This window comes from Biomphalaria glabrata, chromosome 2 (assembly GCF_947242115.1).
Source record: "Biomphalaria glabrata chromosome 2, xgBioGlab47.1, whole genome shotgun sequence".
NCBI classification, from domain to species: domain Eukaryota; kingdom Metazoa; phylum Mollusca; class Gastropoda; family Planorbidae; genus Biomphalaria; species Biomphalaria glabrata.
In genome coordinates, this window is record NC_074712.1 from 47,862,461 (window position 1) to 47,886,549 (window position 24,089).

Sequence of the window (24,089 nt, forward strand, 5' to 3'; positions counted from 1 at the left end):
TGCAGGCATTGGCGGCAATTTTTTAAAATCCTTTATGACAAAAGTAGTTGTCTATCATGGGTGTAGCCAGGGGGGGGGTTGGGGTTCAACCCCCCCCCCCCCGAAATGAAATCCCCCTCCCCCGAGGGCGGGGGGGGGGGGGGAGACGGACTTTAGTGACTGATTTTTTGCTTTGATTTTCTTTATTTTAGGTAAGATTTTAATACTAAACCATCACTTGCCCCAGCGCATCCAAAGGGGTTTTGAGTTTAAAACCCCTACCATGGGGTTTTGAGTTTGAAACCCCCTAACAGGGGGTTTTGAGTTTGAAACCCCTACCACGGGGGGGGGGGGGGGAAGACGGACTTTAGTGACATGTTTTTTTGCTTTGATTTTGTTAATTTTAGGTGAGATTTTAATACTAAACCATCACTTGCCCCAGCACAGCTAAAGGGGTTTTGAGTTTAAAACCACTACCAGGGGTTTAGAGTTTAAAACCCCTACCAGGGGGTTTTGAGTTTAAAACCCCTAACAGGGGGTTTTGAATTTAAAACCCCTAACAGGGGGTTTTGAGTTTAAAACCCCCTACCAGGGGGTTTTGAGTTTGAAACCCCCCTACCAGGGGTTTTTGCAGTTAAATCCCCCTCTTCTATAAAACAAAACACACAAAAAAAAAATGCAAACGATAATCCCCAAATTCCAAGTGCACAGTTAAGGAAGATTTTGATTTTAAAACCCCTCCAAAATTTACGATAGACCCCCTCGTCAATATGGAAAAAAAGCAAATTATGCACTCAAAATGTTATGAGCGTAGCTAAATGGGTTTTGACTCAGTTTTAAGTTTAAACTCCTCTCCAGTGGAGTTTGAAGCTAAAAAATACATCTTCAATAAAAAAAAAAAAATTAAAAAAAATACGCACTCTAAAATCTAAGAGCGTAGCCATATGGGTTTTGAGTTTAAACCCCCCGCCAGCGGGGTTTGAAGTTAAAAAATACATCATCAATGTAAAAAAAAAAGCAAATTACGCACTTAAAATGCTATGAGCGTTGCCAAATGGGGTTTTGAGTTCATATCCCCCTTCACAACGGTTTGATGCTAAAAAATACCTCTTCAATATAAAAAAAAGCAAATTACACACTAAAATTATTTCAGCGTAGCCAAGCGAATTGGGGGTTTTGAGTTTAAACTCCTTTCCTCCAGATGGTTTTGAGTTTAAAATCCCCCTACAGAGCGTTTTGAGGTGGAAAACCTCTATCTTCAATATTACTCTAAAGCAACCTACAGTTACCAAATTCTATGATCGTAGCTAAATTGGGGTTTTGAATTTAAAAAAACTATAACAAAGTCCTGAGATTTTTAGTTTAAAACTCTAACAGATGATTTTGACGATAAAACTTTACATTTCGATATAAAATCTAATGCAAACTACAGTCACCCAATTCCAAGAACGTATCCAAGAGAGGTTACATTTCTACCAGTTGCGGGGCTCCATTAATAAATTGCAGTGAGTAGTCATCTGCCGAAATTGAAAAACACTAAATGTGGCTCAACAAAGATGGCTAAGACAGATTTTAGGAGTTAGTTATTGAGATCGGGTCTAAATCAAGGAAATCCTATGCTGAACTGGGAGTCGACCCCTTAGTAAAATTGTGACAGAGCGTCGCATGAGGTTGGCGGGACATGTTCTCCGACAAAATAAATTACGTATAATAAGTGTTGCGATGATATCGTAGTACAACTTGGCGCCACATATTCATGGAGGTCCTCGGAGCAGGTGGGAAGAGGCTTCAGAAATTACCAGTGACAGATTTTTGTGGAAACAGCTTGACGGCAAATGCGCTGAACGGCGCGGCAGGGTCTTAGTCAATAAAAATAGCACATACATTTTTGAAATAAGACTTTTTAATAGCAGGAAAATGCACTGTAGATACCTCAGAATATGCATTTTGTTGACATTCTATGCCAGAAATAGTGCTTGGCGGCGGGGCTCCGCCCCGCTCTAGGGTGAGCTCCTAGAGCTCCCCCAGAGCCCCTTGCTGGCAATGGAGGGGAGTCAACAATTTTTTCACTAACTCCAGAAGGAACCTATTCTAGGGCACAATAAACGTGTTCCAAAAGAATGAAGGGTCAGAATGTAATAAAGATTATGAACACACACACACATACATATATACAAATATTTTTTTTCGCGAGGGGGGGGGGCGGGGGGGGGGAGAAAAAAATCCCTCCTACCCCCCCCCGAAAAAAAATCCTGGCTACGCCCATGTTGTCTATAATGACGACACTGGTGTGGATCAACACTCCATTATTGAGCTACGTTTAAAGCCTCAATTTTCAAGCTGTCATTTCGCAAATTATTTGCTTCATTTTTAATTATTCTCCTCAGAAATTTATATAGATTGTGCCGTAGAACTTTCAACTTTTTTGACTAACTTTGACTGCGCTCACATATTTTTTTGACAAATTCTGCTTGGCGGTCTTTTTCCTTTAGTGAACACAAGTAATGGCTTTTAGATCACCTTGTAAGACACAATTAAACTCAACCCTATAGAATTGCAGAAGTGCTCATTTAGATATGCTTTGAGTAAACGAAAATACGCATTTTGCACCAAGTGAAATATAGTTAGGTGTATACTTCTTCATCCCACACCGGTCGCCGATATCCCTTTGACCTTTGTCCTGAAATGACCACCCAACCAAACATAAAAAGGCGAAGACAGCGAGTACACTTTCGTCACTGCGGCATATGCATATATCTTCACTTGAATCCCATTATTGTGTTTTTGTGTGGTTGCAGGTCTTTAGTTTGAGATAAAGAAATTTGAAATCTGATTACGAGTTGTCTTCGTCATCTATTTCTGTGCCAAACACCACAAATAGAAATCCGCAACTTGTTGAACACTCCTGACTGTGATTTGCACACTAAACATATTGCGCAATCGTGTGCTTTGGTTGAAGTCATGCCCATTGCCATTTAATTGTCCACTTCTGATGAAGGCACCGTCATTATTTAAATTTATTTAAAAACTAATTATTTTTCTTTGCTAAATGTATTTGTTTAACCAAGTCTGGATTCTTCTTGTAATCCCAGATATGAAATCCCAGAAATGACTCTTAATGGTGGGTCCAGGTACATATGCTTCTTTTCGTCTGACACTTGTTTTATTAGTTTAATCTCTATTGCACTTTTTCATGCCAATTCAATTTGGGTGTCATATTAACTACTCAATTCAATTTGGTGTCGTAGTAACTACTCAATTCAATTTGGTGTCGTAGTAACTACTCAATTCAATTTGGTGTTGTAGTAACTACTCAATTCAATTTGGTGTCGTAGTAACTACTCAATTCAATTTGGTGTCGTAGTAACTACTCAATTCAATTTGGTGTCGTAGTAACTACTCAATTCAATTTGGTGTCGTAGTAACTACTCAATTCTATTTGGTGTTGTAGTAACTACTCAATTCAATTTGGTGTCGTAGTAACTACTCAATTCAATGTGGTGTCATATTAACTACTCAATTCAATGTGGTGTCGTAGTAACTACTCAATTCAATTTGGGTGTCGTAGTAACTACTCAATTCAATGTGGTGTCGTAGTAACTACTCAATTCAATTTGGTGTTGTAGTAACTACTCAATTCAATTTGGTGTTGTAGTAACTACTCAATTCAATTTGGTGTTGTAGTAACTACTCAATTCAATTTGGTGTCGTAGTAACTACTCAATTCAATTTGGTGTTGTAGTAACTACTCAATTCAATGTGGTGTCGTAGTAACTACTCAATTCAATTTGGTGTCATATTAACTACTCAATTCAATTTGGTGTCGTAGTAACTACTCAATTCAATTTGGTGTCGTAGTAACTACTCAATTCAATGTGGGTGTCGTAGTAACTACTCAATTCAATTTGGTGTTGTAGTAACTACTCAATTCAATTTGGTGTCATAGTAACTACTCAATTCAATTTGGTGTCGTAGTAACTACTCAATTCAATGTGGTGTCGTAGTAACTACTCAATTCAATTTGGTGTTGTAGTAACTACTCAATTCAATTTGGTGTCGTAGTAACTACTCAATTCAATGTGGTGTTGTAGTAACTACTCAATTCAATTTGGTGTTGTAGTAACTACTCAATTCAATTTGGTGTTGTAGAAACTACTCAATTCAATTTGGTGTCGTAGTAACTACTCAATTCAATTTGGTGTCGTAGTAACTACTCAATTCAATTTGGTGTCGTAGTAACTACTCAATTCAATTTGGTGTCTGACTACTCAATTCAATTTGGTGTCGTAGTAACTACTCAATTCAATTTGGTGTTGTAGTAACTACTCAATTCAATTTGGTGTTTTAGAAACTATTCAATTCATTTTGGGTGTTGTAGTAACTACTCAATTCAATTTGGTGTCGTAGTAACTACTCAATTCAATTTGGTGTCGTAGTAACTACTCAATTCAATTTGGTGTCGTAGTAACTACTCAATTCAATTTGGTGTCGTAGTAACTACTCAATTCAATTTGGTGTTGTAGTAGCTACTCCAATTCAATTTGGTGTCGTAGTAACTACTCAATTCAATTTGGTGTTGTAGTAACTACTCAATTCAATTTGGTGTCATAGTAACTACTCAATTCAATTTGGTGTCATAGTAACTACTCAATTCAATGTGGTGTCGTAGTAACTACTCAATTCAATTTGGTGTTGTAGTAACTACTCAATTCAATTTGGTGTTGTAGTAACTACTCAATTCAATTTGGTGTTGTAGTAACTACTCAATTCAATGTGGGTGTCGTAGTAACTACTCAATTCAATTTGGTGTCGTAGTAACTACTCAATTCAATTTGGTGTTGTAGTAACTACTCAATTCAATTTGGTGTCATATTAACTACTCAATTCAATTTGGTGTCATATTAACTACTCAATTCAATTTGGTGTCGTAGTAACTACTCAATTCAATGTGGGTGTCGTAGTAACTACTCAATTCAATGTGGTGTTGTAGTAACTACTCAATTCAATTTGGTGTTGTAGTAACTACTCAATTCAATTTGGTGTTGTAGTAACTACTCAATTCAATGTGGGTGTCGTAGTAACTACTCAATTCAATTTGGTGTTGTAGTAACTACTCATTTCAATTTGGTGTTGTAGTAACTACTCAATTCAATGTGGGTGTTGTAGTAACTACTCAATTCAATTTGGTGTCGTAGTAACTACTCAATTCAATTTGGTGTTGTAGTAACTACTCAATTCAATGTGGTGTCGTAGTAACTACTCAATTCAATTTGAATGTCGTAGTAACTACTCAATTCAATGTGGTGTCATATTAACTACTCAATTCAATGTGGTGTCATATTAACTACTCAATTCAATGTGGTCTCGTAGTAACTACTCAATTGAATGTGGTGTCGTAGTAACTACTCAATTCAATTTGGTGTCGTAGTAACTACTCAATTCAATTTGGTGTCGTAGTAACTACTCAATTCAATTTGGTGTCGTAGTAACTACTCAATTCAATTTGGTGTTGTAGTAACTACTCAATTCAATGTGGGTGTCGTAGTAACTACTCAATTCAATTTGGTGTTGTAGTAACTACTCAATTCAATTTGGTGTCGTAGTAACTACTCAATTCAATTTGGTGTTGTAGTAACTACTCAATTCAATTTGGTGTCGTAGTAACTACTCAATTCAATTTGGTGTCGTAGTAACTACTCAATTCAATTTGGTGTCGTAGTAACTACTCAATTCAATGTGGTGTCATATTAACTACTCAATTCAATGTGGTGTCATATTAACTACTCAATTCAATGTGGTGTCGTAGTAACTACTCAATTCAATGTGGTGTCGTAGTAACTACTCAATTCAATTTGGTGTCGTAGTAACTACTCAATTCAATTTGGTGTCGTAGTAACTACTCAATTCAATTTGGTGTCATATTAACTACTCAATTCAATGTGGTGTCATATTAACTACTCAATTCAATGTGGTGTCGTAGTAACTACTCAATTCAATGTGGGTGTTGTAGTAACTACTCAATTCAATTTGGTGTCGTAGTAACTACTCAATTCAATGTGGTGTCATATTAACTACTCAATTCAATGTGGTGTCGTAGTAACTACTCAATTCAATTTGGGTGTCGTAGTAACTACTCAATTCAATGTGGTGTCGTAGTAACTACTCAATTCAGTTTGGTGTCGTAGTAACTACTCAATTCAATTTGGTGTCGTAGTAATACTCAATTCAGTTTGGTGTCGTAGTAACTACTCAATTCAGTTTGGTGTCGTAGTAACTACTCAATTCAATTTGGTGTCATATTAACTACTCAATTCAATTTGGTGTCATATTAACTACTCAATTCAATTTGGTGTCGTAGTAACTACTCAATTTAATTTGGTGTCGTAGTAACTACTCAATTCAATTTGGTGTCGTAGTAACTATTCAATTCAATTTGGTGTTGTAGTAACTATTCAATTCAGTTTGGTGTCGTAGTAACTACTCAATTCAATTTGGTGTCGTAGTAACTACTCAATTCAATTTGGTGTTGTAGTAACTACTCAATTCAATTTGGTGTTGTAGTAACTACTCAATTCAATGTGGGTGTCGTAGTAACTACTCAATTCAATTTGGTGTCGTAGTAACTACTCAATTCAATTTGGTGTCGTAGTAACTACTCAATTCAATTTGGGTGTTGTAGTAACTACTCAATTCAATTTGGTGTCGTAGTAACTACTCAATTCAATTTGGTGTCGTAGTAACTACTCAATTCAATTTGGTGTCGTAGTAACTACTCAATTCAATTTGGTGTCGTAGTAACTACTCAATTCAATTTGGGTGTTGTAGTAACTACTCAATTCAATTTGGTGTCGTAGTAACTACTCAATTCAATGTGGTGTCGTAGTAACTACTCAATTCAATTTGGTGTCGTAGTAACTATTCAATTCAATTTGGTGTTGTAGTAACTATTCAATTCAGTTTGGTGTCGTAGTAACTACTCAATTCAATTTGGTGTCGTAGTAACTACTCAATTCAATTTGGTGTTGTAGTAACTACTCAATTCAATTTGGTGTTGTAGTAACTACTCAATTCAATGTGGGTGTCGTAGTAACTACTCAATTCAATTTGGTGTCGTAGTAACTACTCAATTCAATTTGGTGTCGTAGTAACTACTCAATTCAATTTGGGTGTTGTAGTAACTACTCAATTCAATTTGGTGTTGTAGTAACTACTCAATTCAATGTGGTGTCGTAGTAACTATTCAATTCAATTTGGTGTTGTAGTAACTACTCAATTCAATTTGGTGTTGTAGTAACTACTCAATTCAATTTGGTGTTGTAGTAACTACTCAATTCAATTTGGTGTCGTAGTAACTACTCAATTCAATTTGGTGTCGTAGTAACTACTCAATTCAATTTGGTGTCGTAGTAACTACTCAATTCAATGTGGGTGTCATAGTAACTACTCAATTCAATTTGGTGTCGTAGTAACTACTCAATTCAATTTGGTGTCGTAGTAACTACTCAATTCAATTTGGTGTCGTAGTAACTATTCAATTCAATTTGGTGTCGTAGTAACTACTCAATTCAATTTGGTGTCGTAGTAACTACTCAATTCAATTTGGTGTTGTAGTAACTACTCAATTCAATTTGGTGTCGTAGTAACTACTCAATTCAATTTGGTGTCGTAGTAACTACTCAATTCAATTTGGTGTCGTAGTAACTACTCAATTCAATTTGGTGTCGTAGTAACTACTCAATTCAATTTGGTGTCGTAGTAACTACTCAATTCAATTTGGTGTTGTAGTAACTACTCAATTCAATTTGGGTGTTGTAGTAACTATTCAATTCAATTTGGTGTCGTAGTAACTACTCAATTCAATTTGGTGTTGTAGTAACTACTCAATTCAATTTGGTGTTGTAGTAACTACTCAATTCAATTTGGTGTCGTAGTAACTACTCAATTCAATTTGGTGTCGTAGTAACTACTCAATTCAATTTGGTGTTGTAGTAACTACTCAATTCAATTTGGGTGTTGTAGTAACTATTCAATTCAATTTGGTGTCGTAGTAACTACTCAATTCAATTTGGTGTTGTAGTAACTACTCAATTCAATTTGGTGTCGTAGTAACTACTCAATTCAATTTGGTGTTGTAGTAACTACTCAATTCAATTTGGTGTCGTAGTAACTACTCAATTCAATTTGGTGTTGTAGTAACTACTCAATTCAATTTGGTGTCGTAGTAACTACTCAATTCAATTTGGTGTCGTAGTAACTATTCAATTCAATGTGGTGTCGTAGTAACTACTCAATTCAATTTGGTGTCGTAGTAACTACTCAATTCAATTTGGTGTCGTAGTAACTACTCAATTCAATTTGGTGTTGTAGTAACTACTCAATTCAGTTTGGTGTTGTAGTAACTACTCAATTCAATGTGGTGTTGTAGTAACTACTCAATTCAATTTGGTGTTGTAGTAACTACTCAATTCAATTTGGTGTCGTAGTAACTACTCAATTCAATTTGGTGTCGTAGTAACTACTCAATTCAATTTGGTGTTGTAGTAACTACTCAATTCAATTTGGTGTCGTAGTAACTATTCAATTCAATTTGGTGTTGTAGTAACTACTCAATTCAATGTGGTGTCGTAGTAACTACTCAATTCAATTTGGTGTCGTAGTAACTACTCAATTCAATTTGGTGTTGTAGTAACTACTCAATTCAATTTGGTGTCGTAGTAACTACTCAATTCAATTTGGTGTCGTAGTAACTACTCAATTCAATTTGGTGTCGTAGTAACTACTCAATTCAATGTGGGTGTCATAGTAACTACTCAATTCAATTTGGTGTCGTAGTAACTACTCAATTCAATTTGGTGTCGTAGTAACTACTCAATTCAATTTGGTGTCGTAGTAACTACTCAATTCAATTTGGGTGTTGTAGTAACTACTCAATTCAATTTGGTGTCGTAGTAACTACTCAATTCAATGTGGTATCGTAGTAACTACTCAATTCAATTTGGTGTCGTAGTAACTATTCAATTCAATTTGGTGTTGTAGTAACTATTCAATTCAGTTTGGTGTCGTAGTAACTACTCAATTCAATTTGGTGTCGTAGTAACTACTCAATTCAATTTGGTGTTGTAGTAACTACTCAATTCAATTTGGTGTTGTAGTAACTACTCAATTCAATGTGGGTGTCGTAGTAACTACTCAATTCAATTTGGTGTCGTAGTAACTACTCAATTCAATTTGGTGTCGTAGTAACTACTCAATTCAATTTGGGTGTTGTAGTAACTACTCAATTCAATTTGGTGTTGTAGTAACTACTCAATTCAATGTGGTGTCGTAGTAACTATTCAATTCAATTTGGTGTTGTAGTAACTACTCAATTCAATTTGGTGTTGTAGTAACTACTCAATTCAATTTGGTGTTGTAGTAACTACTCAATTCAATTTGGTGTCGTAGTAACTACTCAATTCAATTTGGTGTCGTAGTAACTACTCAATTCAATTTGGTGTCGTAGTAACTACTCAATTCAATGTGGGTGTCATAGTAACTACTCAATTCAATTTGGTGTCGTAGTAACTACTCAATTCAATTTGGTGTCGTAGTAACTACTCAATTCAATTTGGTGTCGTAGTAACTATTCAATTCAATTTGGTGTCGTAGTAACTACTCAATTCAATTTGGTGTCGTAGTAACTACTCAATTCAATTTGGTGTTGTAGTAACTACTCAATTCAATTTGGTGTCGTAGTAACTACTCAATTCAATTTGGTGTCGTAGTAACTACTCAATTCAATTTGGTGTCGTAGTAACTACTCAATTCAATTTGGTGTCGTAGTAACTACTCAATTCAATTTGGTGTCGTAGTAACTACTCAATTCAATTTGGTGTTGTAGTAACTACTCAATTCAATTTGGGTGTTGTAGTAACTATTCAATTCAATTTGGTGTCGTAGTAACTACTCAATTCAATTTGGTGTTGTAGTAACTACTCAATTCAATTTGGTGTTGTAGTAACTACTCAATTCAATTTGGTGTCGTAGTAACTACTCAATTCAATTTGGTGTCGTAGTAACTACTCAATTCAATTTGGTGTTGTAGTAACTACTCAATTCAATTTGGGTGTTGTAGTAACTATTCAATTCAATTTGGTGTCGTAGTAACTACTCAATTCAATTTGGTGTTGTAGTAACTACTCAATTCAATTTGGTGTCGTAGTAACTACTCAATTCAATTTGGTGTTGTAGTAACTACTCAATTCAATTTGGTGTCGTAGTAACTACTCAATTCAATTTGGTGTTGTAGTAACTACTCAATTCAATTTGGTGTCGTAGTAACTACTCAATTCAATTTGGTGTCGTAGTAACTATTCAATTCAATGTGGTGTCGTAGTAACTATTCAATTCAATTTGGTGTCGTAGTAACTACTCAATTCAATTTGGTGTCGTAGTAACTACTCAATTCAATTTGGTGTTGTAGTAACTACTCAATTCAATTTGGTGTTGTAGTAACTACTCAATTCAATGTGGTGTTGTAGTAACTACTCAATTCAATTTGGTGTTGTAGTAACTACTCAATTCAATTTGGTGTCGTAGTAACTACTCAATTCAATTTGGTGTCGTAGTAACTACTCAATTCAATTTGGTGTTGTAGTAACTACTCAATTCAATTTGGTGTCGTAGTAACTATTCAATTCAATTTGGTGTTGTAGTAACTACTCAATTCAATGTGGTGTCGTAGTAACTACTCAATTCAATTTGGTGTCGTAGTAACTACTCAATTCAATTTGGGTGTCGTAGTAACTACTCAATTCAATTTGGTGTTGTAGTAACTACTCAATTCAATTTGGTGTCGTAGTAACTACTCAATTCAATGTGGTGTCGTAGTAACTACTCAATTCAATTTGGTGTCGTAGTAACTACTCAATTCAATTTGGTGTTGTAGTAACTACTCAATTCAATTTGGTGTTGTAGTAACTACTCAATTCAATTTGGTGTCGTAGTAACTACTCAATTCAATGTGGGTGTCGTAGTAACTACTCAATTCAATTTGGTGTCGTAGTAACTACTCAATTCAATTTGGTGTCGTAGTAACTACTCAATTCAATTTGGTGTCGTAGTAACTACTCAATTCAATTTGGTGTCGTAGTAACTACTCAATTCAATTTGGTGTTGTAGTAACTACTCAATTCAATGTGGTGTTGTAGTAACTACTCAATTCAATTTGGTGTCGTAGTAACTACTCAATTCAATTTGGTGTTGTAATAACTACTCAATTCAATTTGGTGTCGTAGTAACTACTCAATTCAATTTGGTGTCGTAGTAACTATTCAATTCAATTTGGTGTCGTAGTAACTACTCAATTCAATTTGGTGTTGTAGTAACTACTCAATTCAATTTGGTGTTGTAGTAACTACTCAATTCAATTTGGTGTCGTAGTAACTACTCAATTCAATTTGGTGTCGTAGTAACTACTCAATTCAATTTGGTGTCTGACTACTCAATTCAATGTGGGTGTCGTAGTAACTACTCAATTCAATGTGGGTGTCGTAGTAACTACTCAATTCAATTTGGTGTCATAGTAACTACTCAATTCAATGTGGGTGTCGTAGTAACTACTCAATTCAATGTGGGTGTCGTAGTAACTACTCAATTCAATGTGGGTGTCGTAGTGACTACTCAATTCAATGTGGGTATCGTAGTAACTACTCAATTCAATGTGGGTGTCGTAGTAACTACTCAATTCAATTTGGGTGTCGTAGTAACTACTCAATTCAATTTGGGTGTTGTAGTAACTACTCAATTCAATTTGGGTGTCGTAGTAACTACTCAATTCAATGTGGGTGTCGTAGTAACTATTCAATTCAATTTGGTGTCGTAGTAACTACTCAATTCAATTTGGGTGTCGTAGTAACTACTCAATTCAATTTGGGTGTTGTAGTAACTACTCAATTCAATTTGGGTGTCGTAGTAACTACTCAATTCAATGTGGGTGTCGTAGTAACTATTCAATTCAATTTGGTGTCGTAGTAACTACTCAATTCAATTTAGGTGTTGTAGTAACTACTCAATTCAATTTGGGTGTCGTAGTAACTACTCAATTCAATGTGGGTGTCGTAGTAACTATTCAATTCAATTTGGTGTCGTAGTAACTACTCAATTCAATTTAGGTGTTGTAGTAACTACTCAATTCAATGTGGGTGTCGTAGTAACTACTCAATTCAATGTGGGTGTTGTAGTAACTACTCAATTCAATTCTTGTTGTACACCTTCTTAGAAATCGCCTATTTTTTTTTTTTCGAGCGGGGTATATTTCCAACTTCTAATCGTTCACTGCGCCACTGTTAAAGCATGTTTCGGTAATTAGCTCACTGTTGAACGAATTGAACAAATCAACGAAAGTTTTTTCTTGAAAAAAATTTAGCGGAAAATAAATGGGAGGGGGTGACACCCTGAGCCAGCAGCAGGTGACACCGATCCTAGTGACGCCACTGATGGTTATAAATTGTTGTTTTTATTCAAGTACAAACATTAACAATTTTTGTAACCTATAGACTTAAATAATAAGATTAACGTTATTAGGGAACATGTTTTTTTTTTCAATTTAAATGAAAAAGGCATAAAAGGCCATTTTTCATTTTATATAAATCCTTCGTATCAAAACACAATAAGTCAATTTTTTAAAATACTTTAAACAACAACAACAACAACAAAGCTTCTATTGAGTGAAATTTTACTAATTATTTTGAAACAATCATATCATTACCTTTTTTTATATTAAATTTAGACAAACGTAGCGCATACATTACATTAGCGCATTTGTAAATATTTGTATTAATTGTGTTTTGTTGAGTGCAACTTTCATGCTTATAGAATGCTCAGTCCAAACACTTTTGTGGACTACTTGGAGGTGTTGGGGGGCCGTATTTGGGAGAAAGGTTTCTGTGCTGATTGGTCAAAAAGCTTTTTTTTCCCCTTTAAGTTGCTTGAGTCTGAATTTGTATTCGAGGTCAACAGTGAATGATTGTGTTCAGTTTCCAATTGATCCGGGAATAGGAAGTAGGAGAAATAACGTGAACAAGATTCCACTTCATTGCCTCGACAGACAGAATGAGTTGATACAAGCTTTATAACAAAAGTTGTGGAAACAAAAAAGAGAAAAACTCACATATTAATGTTAACAATATACACATTAATTTATTTACAGTTTATGTTCAAATTTTTTTTTAATTGAATGCTCTTCTGTTCGCTTTTGAACGCTTGCAAAAAATATATATATATTGGCATAAGGCTCTACACATTCTATATAAATATTTATACATCAAGTTCCACTGGGAACGCTATCTCTTGGTGCCTGTGTTGTGTCTAGATGTCCTAGAGTTGATTCTTATAGTGTCATGGCGTCTGTGTTGTGTCTAGATGTCCTAGAGTTGACTCTTATAGTGTCATGGCGTCTGTTTTGTGTCTAGATGTCCTAAAGTTGACTCTTATAGTGTCATGGCGTCTGTGTTGTGTCTAGATGTCCTAGAGTTGACTCTTATGGTGTCATGGCGTCTGTTTTGTGTCTAGATGTCCTAGAGTTGACTCTTATATTGTCATGGTGTCTGTGTTGTGTCTAGATGTCCTAGAGTTGATTCTTATAGTGTCATTGCGTCTGTGTTGTGTCTAGATGTCCTAAAGTTGACTCTTATAAATTCATTGCGTCTGTGTTGTGTCTAGATGTCCTAGAGTTGATTCTTATAGTGTCATTGCGTCTGTGTTGTGTCTAGATGTCCTAGAGTTGATTTTTATAGTGCAATGGCGTCTGTTTGTGTCTAGATGCATAAAGTTGATTCTTATAGTGTCGTGGCGCCTGTGTTGTGTCTAGATGTCCTAGAGTTGATTCTACGTCGCCTGGCTAGCTCCCTAGCTTGTTGTAGCTCTCTCGCAATTTGAAGTGCCTCGCATTCTTTGTTGTTGATCTCAAAGTAAGCACCAGCCTGGCAGCTAAGCACAGCTCTATTTGAGATGCCGGATGTACCAAAATTAACACAACGACCTCCGTGCAGACGTGTCTGAGAAGCAGAAGAATAAGTCAAAGATTAAAATCTTGATTAAATAAAAAAAACAACATTAAAATAACTTTGGCACTGACCTATGGATTATGCAGAAAATCTATCAACTTCTTTTTTGTTAAAGAAGACAAAACAGCTAATGCATTCCTTTTTATTACGATGTTTCTATATTCATTAGCCTACTACTTAAGACTTTAACATTTTGATGAAAAGTTTGCATTTTGATTTTTGAATGTTAAAAACAAAAGGTTCGCTAATAGAAAATGTAGGCCTACCCTTTACACCTAATTCTAGTAGGACTACGATGCAGCCATACAGACATAGGGGAAATTAGATTTTTAAACGCCAATTACAGACGAAAAAAATGAAAAGAAAAAAAAACAATAGCAAATTTAGCAGCTTAATTGGTCTGAGCGAATGAGACTATAGCTTTTCGTTCATTAATTGTAATTGGTAACCGACGGGAGGGATGCAACTTTTACATCACACACACTCACAAACACAATTTGCGTCTTTGTTAGCGTGGTCTTGTATTCGAATATCTGGCTAGACCTGCACTCATTTCTGCTTACTTGGACTTATATCCGTTTCTAGCGTCACCTTTACAATTCCTGTACAACTATTGGCCCTGTCATAGCGATCCCTCATGTCATTGCTAGGACAAATGCCATCAGATAGGACAAATGCAATCACGAAACTGCGAGGATAAATGTCATCACTTCATTTCTCAGACAAATATCATGCCATTGCGAGGAGGAAAAATGTCATCATTTCATTTCGCAGACAAATATCATGCCATTGCGAGGAGGAAAAATGTCATCATGTCATTTCACGGACAAATATCATGTGATTGGGAGGACAAATGTCATCATGTCATCGCACAGATTAATGTTGCCATGTCACAGCAAAGACTAATCCGTCATGTGGTGACCTGACCGCACTTCCCCGTGGTGGAGGCTGTCCAGGCCTGAGCAAGCTATTATAGCACAGTGCAGGACAGGCCACTGTCCTGTTGGCTCACATTTCTCACGGCTACGGCCAAATTTCGATTCACGGTGCCCCCGTTGCGGGGAAGAAGAGGAAACCGCCACATATTCTGTTTGACTGCCTCAGACTTGCTGATCTCCGCCTCGACAAGTCTGGGAAACCAAAAATTCTTGACCTGTATGGTGACATGTATACACTATGCAAGACAGCAGGGTTTCTGTCCAGGGCTTTTGCAAGAGAGGATTTAAGCCTCTCAAGCCTACACTCAAATGGAGTATGATGATGATGACGACGACTTATCCGTTCCTAACGTTCCCTCTACAAGTTGTGTACAGCCATCGGTTCTGTCACACCGATCCACCATGTCATTGCCAGGAGAATATCATCATGTCATTACGAGGATAAATGCCATCATGTCATTACGAGGATAAATGCCTACATGTCGTTGAGAGGACAAATAATCTGATTGTTATTGTTGTTGCTTTAATTCACTTTCTATGTCGTTAGCTCTGTCTCGGACGTCAGATTGACCTAGGAGTCAGCATAAACAATTCTTTAAGAACACTAAACAGCGAAACAATTAGGACTATATCTGTTTAGTATTTACCTATTTGTCATTGGTCATTCAACAACTAGTAGGGCCTATAAGTGTAGGTCAAAGAATGCCGCATTTTACCAGAAAACACAGAACAGTGACCTACAGACAGGGCCGGTCGTAGGGCTCTGCAACCTATTTGTCATTTTGGGGTGTCATTCAATATGGAAAAAGCCAATCATTCAGGTGATTTAAAAACAAAACGGCATTGTCAGCTTTCATTTAACAAAAATGTAATAAAACCGGAAGTTCCAATTCTTTTTACTTCAATAATTAATTTAGTAAAGAATGAATAAAATGCAAAGACGAGTTGTTGTTTTTTCTAATACAAAATCTAAATGTTCACTTATTATCCTTATCCCTACCCAGACTGGGCCCAGCGCAATCCGTTAGGGCTGGCTCTGCCTACAGATTTCACCCTATCTGATGCGTGTATAACACATTACATTCAGGGAGTTAAAACAAAAGACGCCAAGAGTTTCACACAAGAGTAGGCCTATACATGGCCTAGTGTGCCCGTTTTAGTGATGGGAACTAAGCTAACTTTTAAAAGTTAAACTAAAACTAGTTTTCAACCAAAGTAAAGTAGTTAAACTAAAAGTTTATCATGAATTTCAAAATATAGTTAAACTAAACTAAAGAGAATTAAACTATTACAAACTTTTTCATAACTTTTTTTTGGGGGGGACGGGGGTGGGGGTTAAACTAGAGTATATAATCATCCGGCTGTATGCCTTCGGTTCTTCTATTCTTTCAACATTGTAGAAATATTTTTCCATAATAAAATCAGTAATAAGGAAAATGTTTCTTACATAAACCATAATGCACAATAAATTTAAAAAAAAAAGATGTCTAAATAAATATGTGTGCTTGTATTTTTGCCTTGAATTAAAACCTTTAGAAAAGAATTGTACTCTTTTTTTAATTATATTAACTTATTATATAACGGAAAATCTTACTTATACAGGTAAAGTTTTAAAATCTCGTTAAATAACATAGATTTAGAATTTCAAATTTAGAAATAGTAACCAAAGAAATAGAAACGAAATCGTTGGAGTTTTAAGAAACATTTGACCTGTATAACTATTTTATAGTGTAAAATACATGCTTGACTAACCATACTGATGTGCTATTTTCTGGTCTGACCACTAAAAATACAACTAACACTATTGCATAACCGTTACACGCGCAAGGGGAAAAAAACAGGGTGGTCTTGTCATTATGGACTGCACATTCAGTACACTATATAGGTCTACACGTGTATATCTATCTGACCAGGTTGTTAAAATCAGTTGGACACACCGTCTATTTACTTTCTGGGCAGGGAGGGTGTAAAGATATATCAACAAACATGTTTGACTAGCCATGCCAGTGTGTTATTTTCTTAAATTGTCTGATCACTCCACATTAAGCAAACACTACTGCACAACGCGTAATGAAAAAAATGCAGGGTAGTCTTGTAGTAACATCGACTATACACGCACACTACACTAGGCCTACATGTGTATATCTAGCTGACCAGGTTGTTAAAATCAGTTTTATACGGTTTATTTACTTTATGGTCAGAGAGGGCGTGGATTAAGATTTTCTTTCTAATTGGTTATCCTAATGCTTTTATATCTATATAGGCCTAGCTGTCGATTTAGACTTAAATTTCAATAATAGGCCTACTCCTACTTGATGGGTGTACTTGATGTTCCTGCAGTTAAAAAAATTATTTGTTTGCCGCAAATGAATTGATTAAAACCACTAAATATTGACCTAACTCACTAATCAGATTCCCACTATAAACAGAAATTAAACACCACCACGTGGCTCACAAAAAAATTCGGAACAACTCCATTCATATTGCATAGAAGCTTTTGGCAAAAAATGTTTAACAACATTTTATAATACTGCTACTTTCAATTGCAAATATTTACTCCCATAACTTCTACCAGCATCTTACTTTTACCCTCTTCAATTGCAGACTGACAAATAGTTGTTAACTGCATCATTTTTTGATAATCAAAGTTATTGATATCACATGACCAGAAATTAGGGATGTGAGTTTCAACCCAGACCACATGTTGAAAAGTTTTACAAATTTTAATTAAACTTTTTAGTTAGTAACTAAAAAAAATTAATTAAAGTACGATTTTAACTAAACTTTTTTTTCTAGTTAAACAATGGCCTTAATTAATTTTTTTTAGTTAAACTAAAAGTTTTTAACTTTTTAGTTAACTTTTGCCCATCACTAGCCCGTTTGTTGTGTCAACAAAACTACTACTCACTGTTTGAACTTCAACATGGCAGTTTACTTCACTTGGAGGCACTGGGGGTGGTACATACTCATCAATATTACCTGTCCAGTTTTCAATAGTAGAATACAGTGTGCCGGCAGTAGTAGTAGCAATAGGGGGCTGCGGAATGGAAATATATATAAATATATATTAAGTCAAAGGGTGAATCGGAGAAGCTGTGAGGCTGCAACAGGCCTAAAGTAGGCCTAATAAAGTCTGCAACCATTATCAAGAGAAGCATCTTCCAACTACATTGAATTAATGTTTATTTAAGATCATTAAGTTGGTTACCCCCCTTACCGCTCTCAACACGCAAATGTAGACTAAAGAAGGTCATCAATCGGTTAAATTAAAATGAATCTGAAGCAGAACTTAAAAAGCCTACGGATGAATTGAAGTGCAATATTGATTGGCGTACATTGACATTAATCAGTTCAGGAAAGAATTTAAATGTGGTGTTGAGCGAAAGGGATGAACAAGAAAGTGCAACCACTGAACAGTAGGTTTTAGATGACTATTTAGCTATTAGTCTATATAACTATCCGCTGCTTACCAAAAGTTCGGCTTAAACATCAGTCAAAGCAAGACTAAGATACTTGTCCAAAACACAAACACTGCACCTCAAGTAAGCATTAATGGCCAACCACTAGAAATTGTTGATCACTTTTGTTACCTTGGCTCCATCATATCCAACAACACTCTACTGGATAAAGACATAAACAACAGGATAGCCAAGGCAATGGCCACCATGTCACGGTTGCAGAAAAGAGTCTGGGACAACATATTGCTGACTAACAGTACTAAAGCCCTAGTCTACCGGACCTGTGTGTTGAGCACCTTGCTGTACGGAAGTGAAACATGATCAACCTACTCATGGCAGGAAAAAAAGTTGAATGTCTTCCACCTCCGATGCCTAAGGCGGATCTTTAAAGATGGCAAGATAAGATAACCAATGAGGAAGTGCTACAAAGAGCAGGGTGCCAGGACATCCGCTCTGTTATCAGAAGCAGACGCCTTGGCTGGCTTGGCCACGTTCGTAGAATGCCAGTAGGTCGACTTCCACAGGACATCCTGTATGGCGATCTAATAGAAGGCAGGAGAGCCGCTGGTAGCCCACTTTTACGTTATACGGATGTATGCAAACGCGACATGAAGCTCTTCAAAATCGACACTAGCAGCTGGGAAGAGGTGGTACTGGATAGATCCACATGGAAAGAGAGCATAAAGGAAGGGTCACGGATTGCAGATGTCATACATAACAGACGCAGAAAGAAGGGTGAAAATGCAACGGCGCCTAGTGATTATATATGCCCAACCTGCGATAGCAGCTGTGTATCAAGGATTGGCCTCTTTAGTCACACAAGAAGTTGCATAGGGAAAAGATCGTCTCTCGAGACGTAAAATGCCACAGATATATAACAAGTAATATAGGCCTCATTTAAAAATAAATAAATTCCTACTTTTTGTTCAATTCAAATAACGGTCAACTTGAGTTTTACCTTTGCACGGGGGAAGCCATAGGCAGAAGGGATATTACTGATACCTAATAATCAGAAAAATACAAGATGTTTGTTCTTATCCCTTGACTCTTACGATAAATAGTTTTTTTTTTAAATACACAATTGGGATTATGGGAATTTAATATTTAATGAAGTGATCTTTCTGAAATTTTAATAAAATTAGTTGTCACTCAGTTCGAGTTTATTTTCGAAACTTCAACTCGACAGGATAATAAAAAGTTGTCAGAGGAAACGTAATACTGAATAAGACGATGTGAGCTTGCGCTCCCAGAGCTAGTTTTATATGTATTTTGTTGTATAGGTTAGATCTATTTTTATATATTTTATTTTTATAGGTTAGTGTCAGATTTTATAATTGTACTTCCGCATATTTATATAGGTTAGTGCGGGATAGTATAAAAGGGATGTACTACATGCTGTCTTAAAACAGTTCAGTGTACAGTTGACCAGTGGTCAGTATAGTATGTCTGTGCGACAGCCGAAGATCATTTGTGGTCTGTCGTGTAATTATTTTATATTTCTGTACCTGGGATGGCCTGTAAGTGTAGAAATATTTTATATTTTTTACTAGATCTATACTATGTGTAAGGTAGTTTAATTATTTTCTACTTGGACTATTTGTCATAATAGTTGGCAACATGCTGTATTGAAGATGGCAGCGTCCATCAGTCCTAATAGAATATAATATAGTTTTGCATTTATGTATTGCAGGCTATTGTTACTGCTTTTAGCTGCTGCAATTACTCTACTGAAATAGATGCTGCTTATAACTGCTGTTGTAGATCTATTCTAATTCTAGGGAATCTAGTGTTATTTTGTTTCTGCTATTGATAGTTTTGTTATTGTTTCTGTAGATCTATTCTTCTAGATCTAATTCTAGGGAAGCTAGTGTTACCATGTTTCTGTAGTGTTGCCTTATTAGTGGCTTAGTTATAGTCTGTTTCTTGCTTTAGCTAGTTAGTAATTAGTTTAGTCTAGTTAGTAAGGTACTAAGAGTAAGGTGTTATTGTTTTAGTGTTAGAGTTATGGGTTGGTTATAGTTGTAGAATATTGTAGATCCAGGTCTAGTGTAGTAGTTTTAGTGATTTAGTTAGATAGTTGTTTTGATCAGTTTGTGTTAGATAGTTGGTTTGGTTAGTTTGTTGGTGTTTGTAGTGGTGTAGATTTAGAGGGTTTTAGTTAGTTGATGGGTTCAGTAGTAGTGATTAGTCAAGTTAGTGTATATATTATATTTTATTATTGATTTATTTTTGTATGTAAATAAAGTTTCTTTTTGTTTTATTTATCGTAAACTAAAGTTTGTTATCTTGTTTTCATTTAGTTAAGTTAGTATAGTTAGTTGTCTGGTTACTTAGGTGACTCTAGCCCCTTGGTCACCATACCGAGGTGCACAGATTGAGCCCACCCAGTAGCGCAAACATCTGCCTACTGTTATAGAATTTAATGTTGAGCAGCAGAGAATAGGTCCTCTCCACTCGCGCCTACCTGACCTGCTCACAACGATAATAAGTGTTTATTAATAGTAGGAATAAAAAGAAACTATATAACATTATCTTACCTGAGTGGACTTTACAGTGGCAGGGATTGAGATAAGTAACCACACTAAAGCAGTAAAATGCATAATTAAATCCCCTGTTTTCATTCAAATTATTTGTTTTTCAACTTCTAATCAATCACTTCAGTAATAAGCCACGCTGCCCGCTGTCTTATGTACAGTTACAACTGGTCATACAAATTTTATTTTTTGACCAATTTCTTACGGCAAATGTCTTCCTTTAAATAAAAATCTTGATTGTTATCCCCTTCCCCCCTTTTTTTTCAAGTAAAAAAATATATAAAATTAGATTCTAGAGCGCATATTTTCATCTGTTTTCATTCAAACATTTTTTTTTGTGCCGGTGAGAATACATACACTAAGAGGTTACAGTGACCTAATATACAAACAAGGATTGTTTCATTAAAGAAAAAGAGTATTATAATATTTTTAATAACCTTTGTCTTACAGACAGTATTAACTAACCCAGTTAAATATAACCTTTGTAAAGGATTGCTGGTCTCTACATCTATCTAAATTTACAATATCTATATAAACCTGCCAAATTGGTTTCACTTTTCTATGCTTTGTTTTTTGTTACAGGTCTTGAAGGATAAGACGTAATATTCAGACAGAGAGTCTTATTCATTTATCGGAAAGCTGAAAAAAAAATGGAACGGGTCAAGATTTCTCTATATTTAAACCCGTCCCTTGTCCGCTGCAACAATGATCGTATGCTTGTAGGATTCCAGAGATCCGCTGCATATTTCCTTGCACCCCACCTCTAGATTCACATCTTTATTTCAAATGGAATAAAAATGAGGCATTGTTTTCGATTGTACATTCTTAGGAAGTGGGGCTGAGGGCTGCTCAACTTTTCTTGACGTTGACAGTATCAGGCTTATATTTTGAACAGCGTGTTCATGCAGAACGTGCCAAGACGAGCTAGTTAGATAATTCCATCTCTCGAGCAGGCAGCACAGCTCACGCAACTGTCACGAAGCCCGCGCAAGCGAGTGAATATGTGGTCCATGTGAGGCCCACCGATTTTGTCAAACCTCAGAAGAACCTGGTGTGCCCTTCAAGCTTATTAAGAGTAACAAAAAAAACAACACAAAAAAAAAAACAAAAAACAAATAATAACGACTTACTTTATTCATGGTAAACAAATGACACAGACTAAAAATTCAAAATATTAAGGTGTAATAAGAAATGAAAAGTTATGGAATCCCCATATTGATGAAATTATAAAAAAAATCAAGCAAAACAGAGTTTATTAAAATATTTAGAAACTAGAACAAATACAAAATAGAGCAGTGAGATTTATATATATATAAAAAGAATATTAGAATATGATTAGTGTAACATCAATAGTAAAATCACTAAATTTAGAGACATTTCAAGAGAGAAGAAGAAAATGGAAAGTAGCTATAATACATAAAACACTGAACCATAATTTACAACTAGAAAAACAAAACCTAATAAAATACTCAGAAAGACACAAAGATAGAGGCACATTTCTTATTCCTTATGCTAGAACAAATTTGTATAAGTGCTCCTTCTTTCCAAGTGCCATTAGAGAATGGAATGGGTTGCCTGAATCAGCCAGGAAAACCAACGACCTATCAGAGTTTAAGTCATTGATTACCATGCATGTTAACGATCTTAGTCGCCTTGATTATTAACATCTAATTAACAATGCATGACTGGATTGACACATGGAATGCGTAGGACGTAATTATCTTCTTCTTCTTTTTTTTTTTGAAGTAACGTCTGTAATATATAAGATAAGATAAGCTATAGCTCCCAGACATCCGCTTTTACCTTTTATTTTCCATCGCCTACACGTCTACAGCAGGAATACAAGAGAATGTAACAACGATCGACCTATTTACCACAACTTCTAAAGGTGGATCTTTTTCTAGCCAGCGTATCAATGGCTTTTGATCAATGATCAATCACTTCTGGTCAGCGTATCAATGGCTTCTAGCCAGCGTATCAATGGCTTAAGATCAATGATCAATTACTTCTGGCCAGCGTATCAATGGCTTCAGATCAATGATCAATTACTTCTGGCCAGCGTATCAATGGCTTCAGATCAATGATCAATTACTTCTGGCCAGCGTATCATTGGCTTCTGATCAATGATCAATCACTTCTGGCCAGCATATCAATGGCTTCTGATCAATGATCAATCACTTCTGGCCAGCATATCAATGGCTTCAGATCAATGATCAATTACTTCTGGCCAGCGTATCAATGGCTTCAGATCAATGATCAATTACTTCTGGCCTGCGTATCAATGGCTTCTGGCCAGCGTATCAATGGCTTCTGATCAGTGATCCATGGCTTCTGGCCAGCGTATGAATGGCTTCAGATCAATGATCAATTGCTTCTGGCCAGAGTATCAATGGCTTCAGATCAATGATCAATTACTTCTGGTTAGCGTATCAATGGCTTCTGGCCAGCGTATCAATGGCTTCTGATCAGTGATCCATGGCTTCTGGCCAGCGTATGAATGGCTTCTCTGTGAAACCACTTTTATTAGGGCATCAAAAGCAAGTCCCACGACTTTTGCCAAAGTGCCCCTGTGTGTGTGTGTGTGTGCCCTCCTAGCGAGAGTTTGTTGTCTGTGGAATTATCTGGGGCAATTCTTTGGTGTGCCTCTCGTACATCGAATGAAAACAAATATAATCTCAACATTACTTCAACCCTTATATGTGGGCCTTAATTCTTAGTGAGCCAAAGGGGCATTAGTTACCAACTTACCATTGTCCATTTGATGCTTTATTGTTTTATTGATAGTTGTATTATGAGCGAGTAGATTATTAACTTATGAAACACTAAAGACAAATTACACAATTGTTACATTTTCTTAAAGATTTTTTTAAAAACTAGTAATTATGTATTGAAATAGAAAAAACTTTTTTTTTTCATAATATGAATGGAAGAAATGATATATTTTTTCTATAAGGATAAACGAAACAAAGACAAGATAATGCTTGAAGATTTGTGCATTTTGAAAATAAAATTTCACGAACCATATCTTAATTTGAGATTTCATGAACCATATCTCTAGTTGAGATTTCACGAGACATAATATGACACCGATTTCATTAACTATACCTTTAGTTGAGATTTCATAAACTATACCTT

At 35.7% G+C, this 24,089-nt stretch overlaps 1 protein-coding gene across 1 annotated transcript; it reads right to left on the reverse strand.

Annotated features, from left to right (window-relative positions):
* Nucleotides 1–13,132: 13,132 nt before the first annotated feature.
* On the reverse strand, nucleotides 13,133–21,171 carry LOC129924634 (uncharacterized). The gene is made up of 3 exons (XM_056020992.1): nucleotides 20,958–21,171; nucleotides 17,871–17,999; nucleotides 13,133–14,015 (listed from the first exon to the last, which is right to left on the reverse strand). The coding sequence occupies exons 1-3, from the start codon at nucleotides 21,039–21,041 to the stop codon at nucleotides 13,797–13,799; spliced, it is 432 nt and encodes a 143-aa protein (XP_055876967.1). The 5' UTR covers nucleotides 21,042–21,171; the 3' UTR covers nucleotides 13,133–13,796.
* Between the last annotated feature and the right edge of the window lie 2,918 nt (nucleotides 21,172–24,089).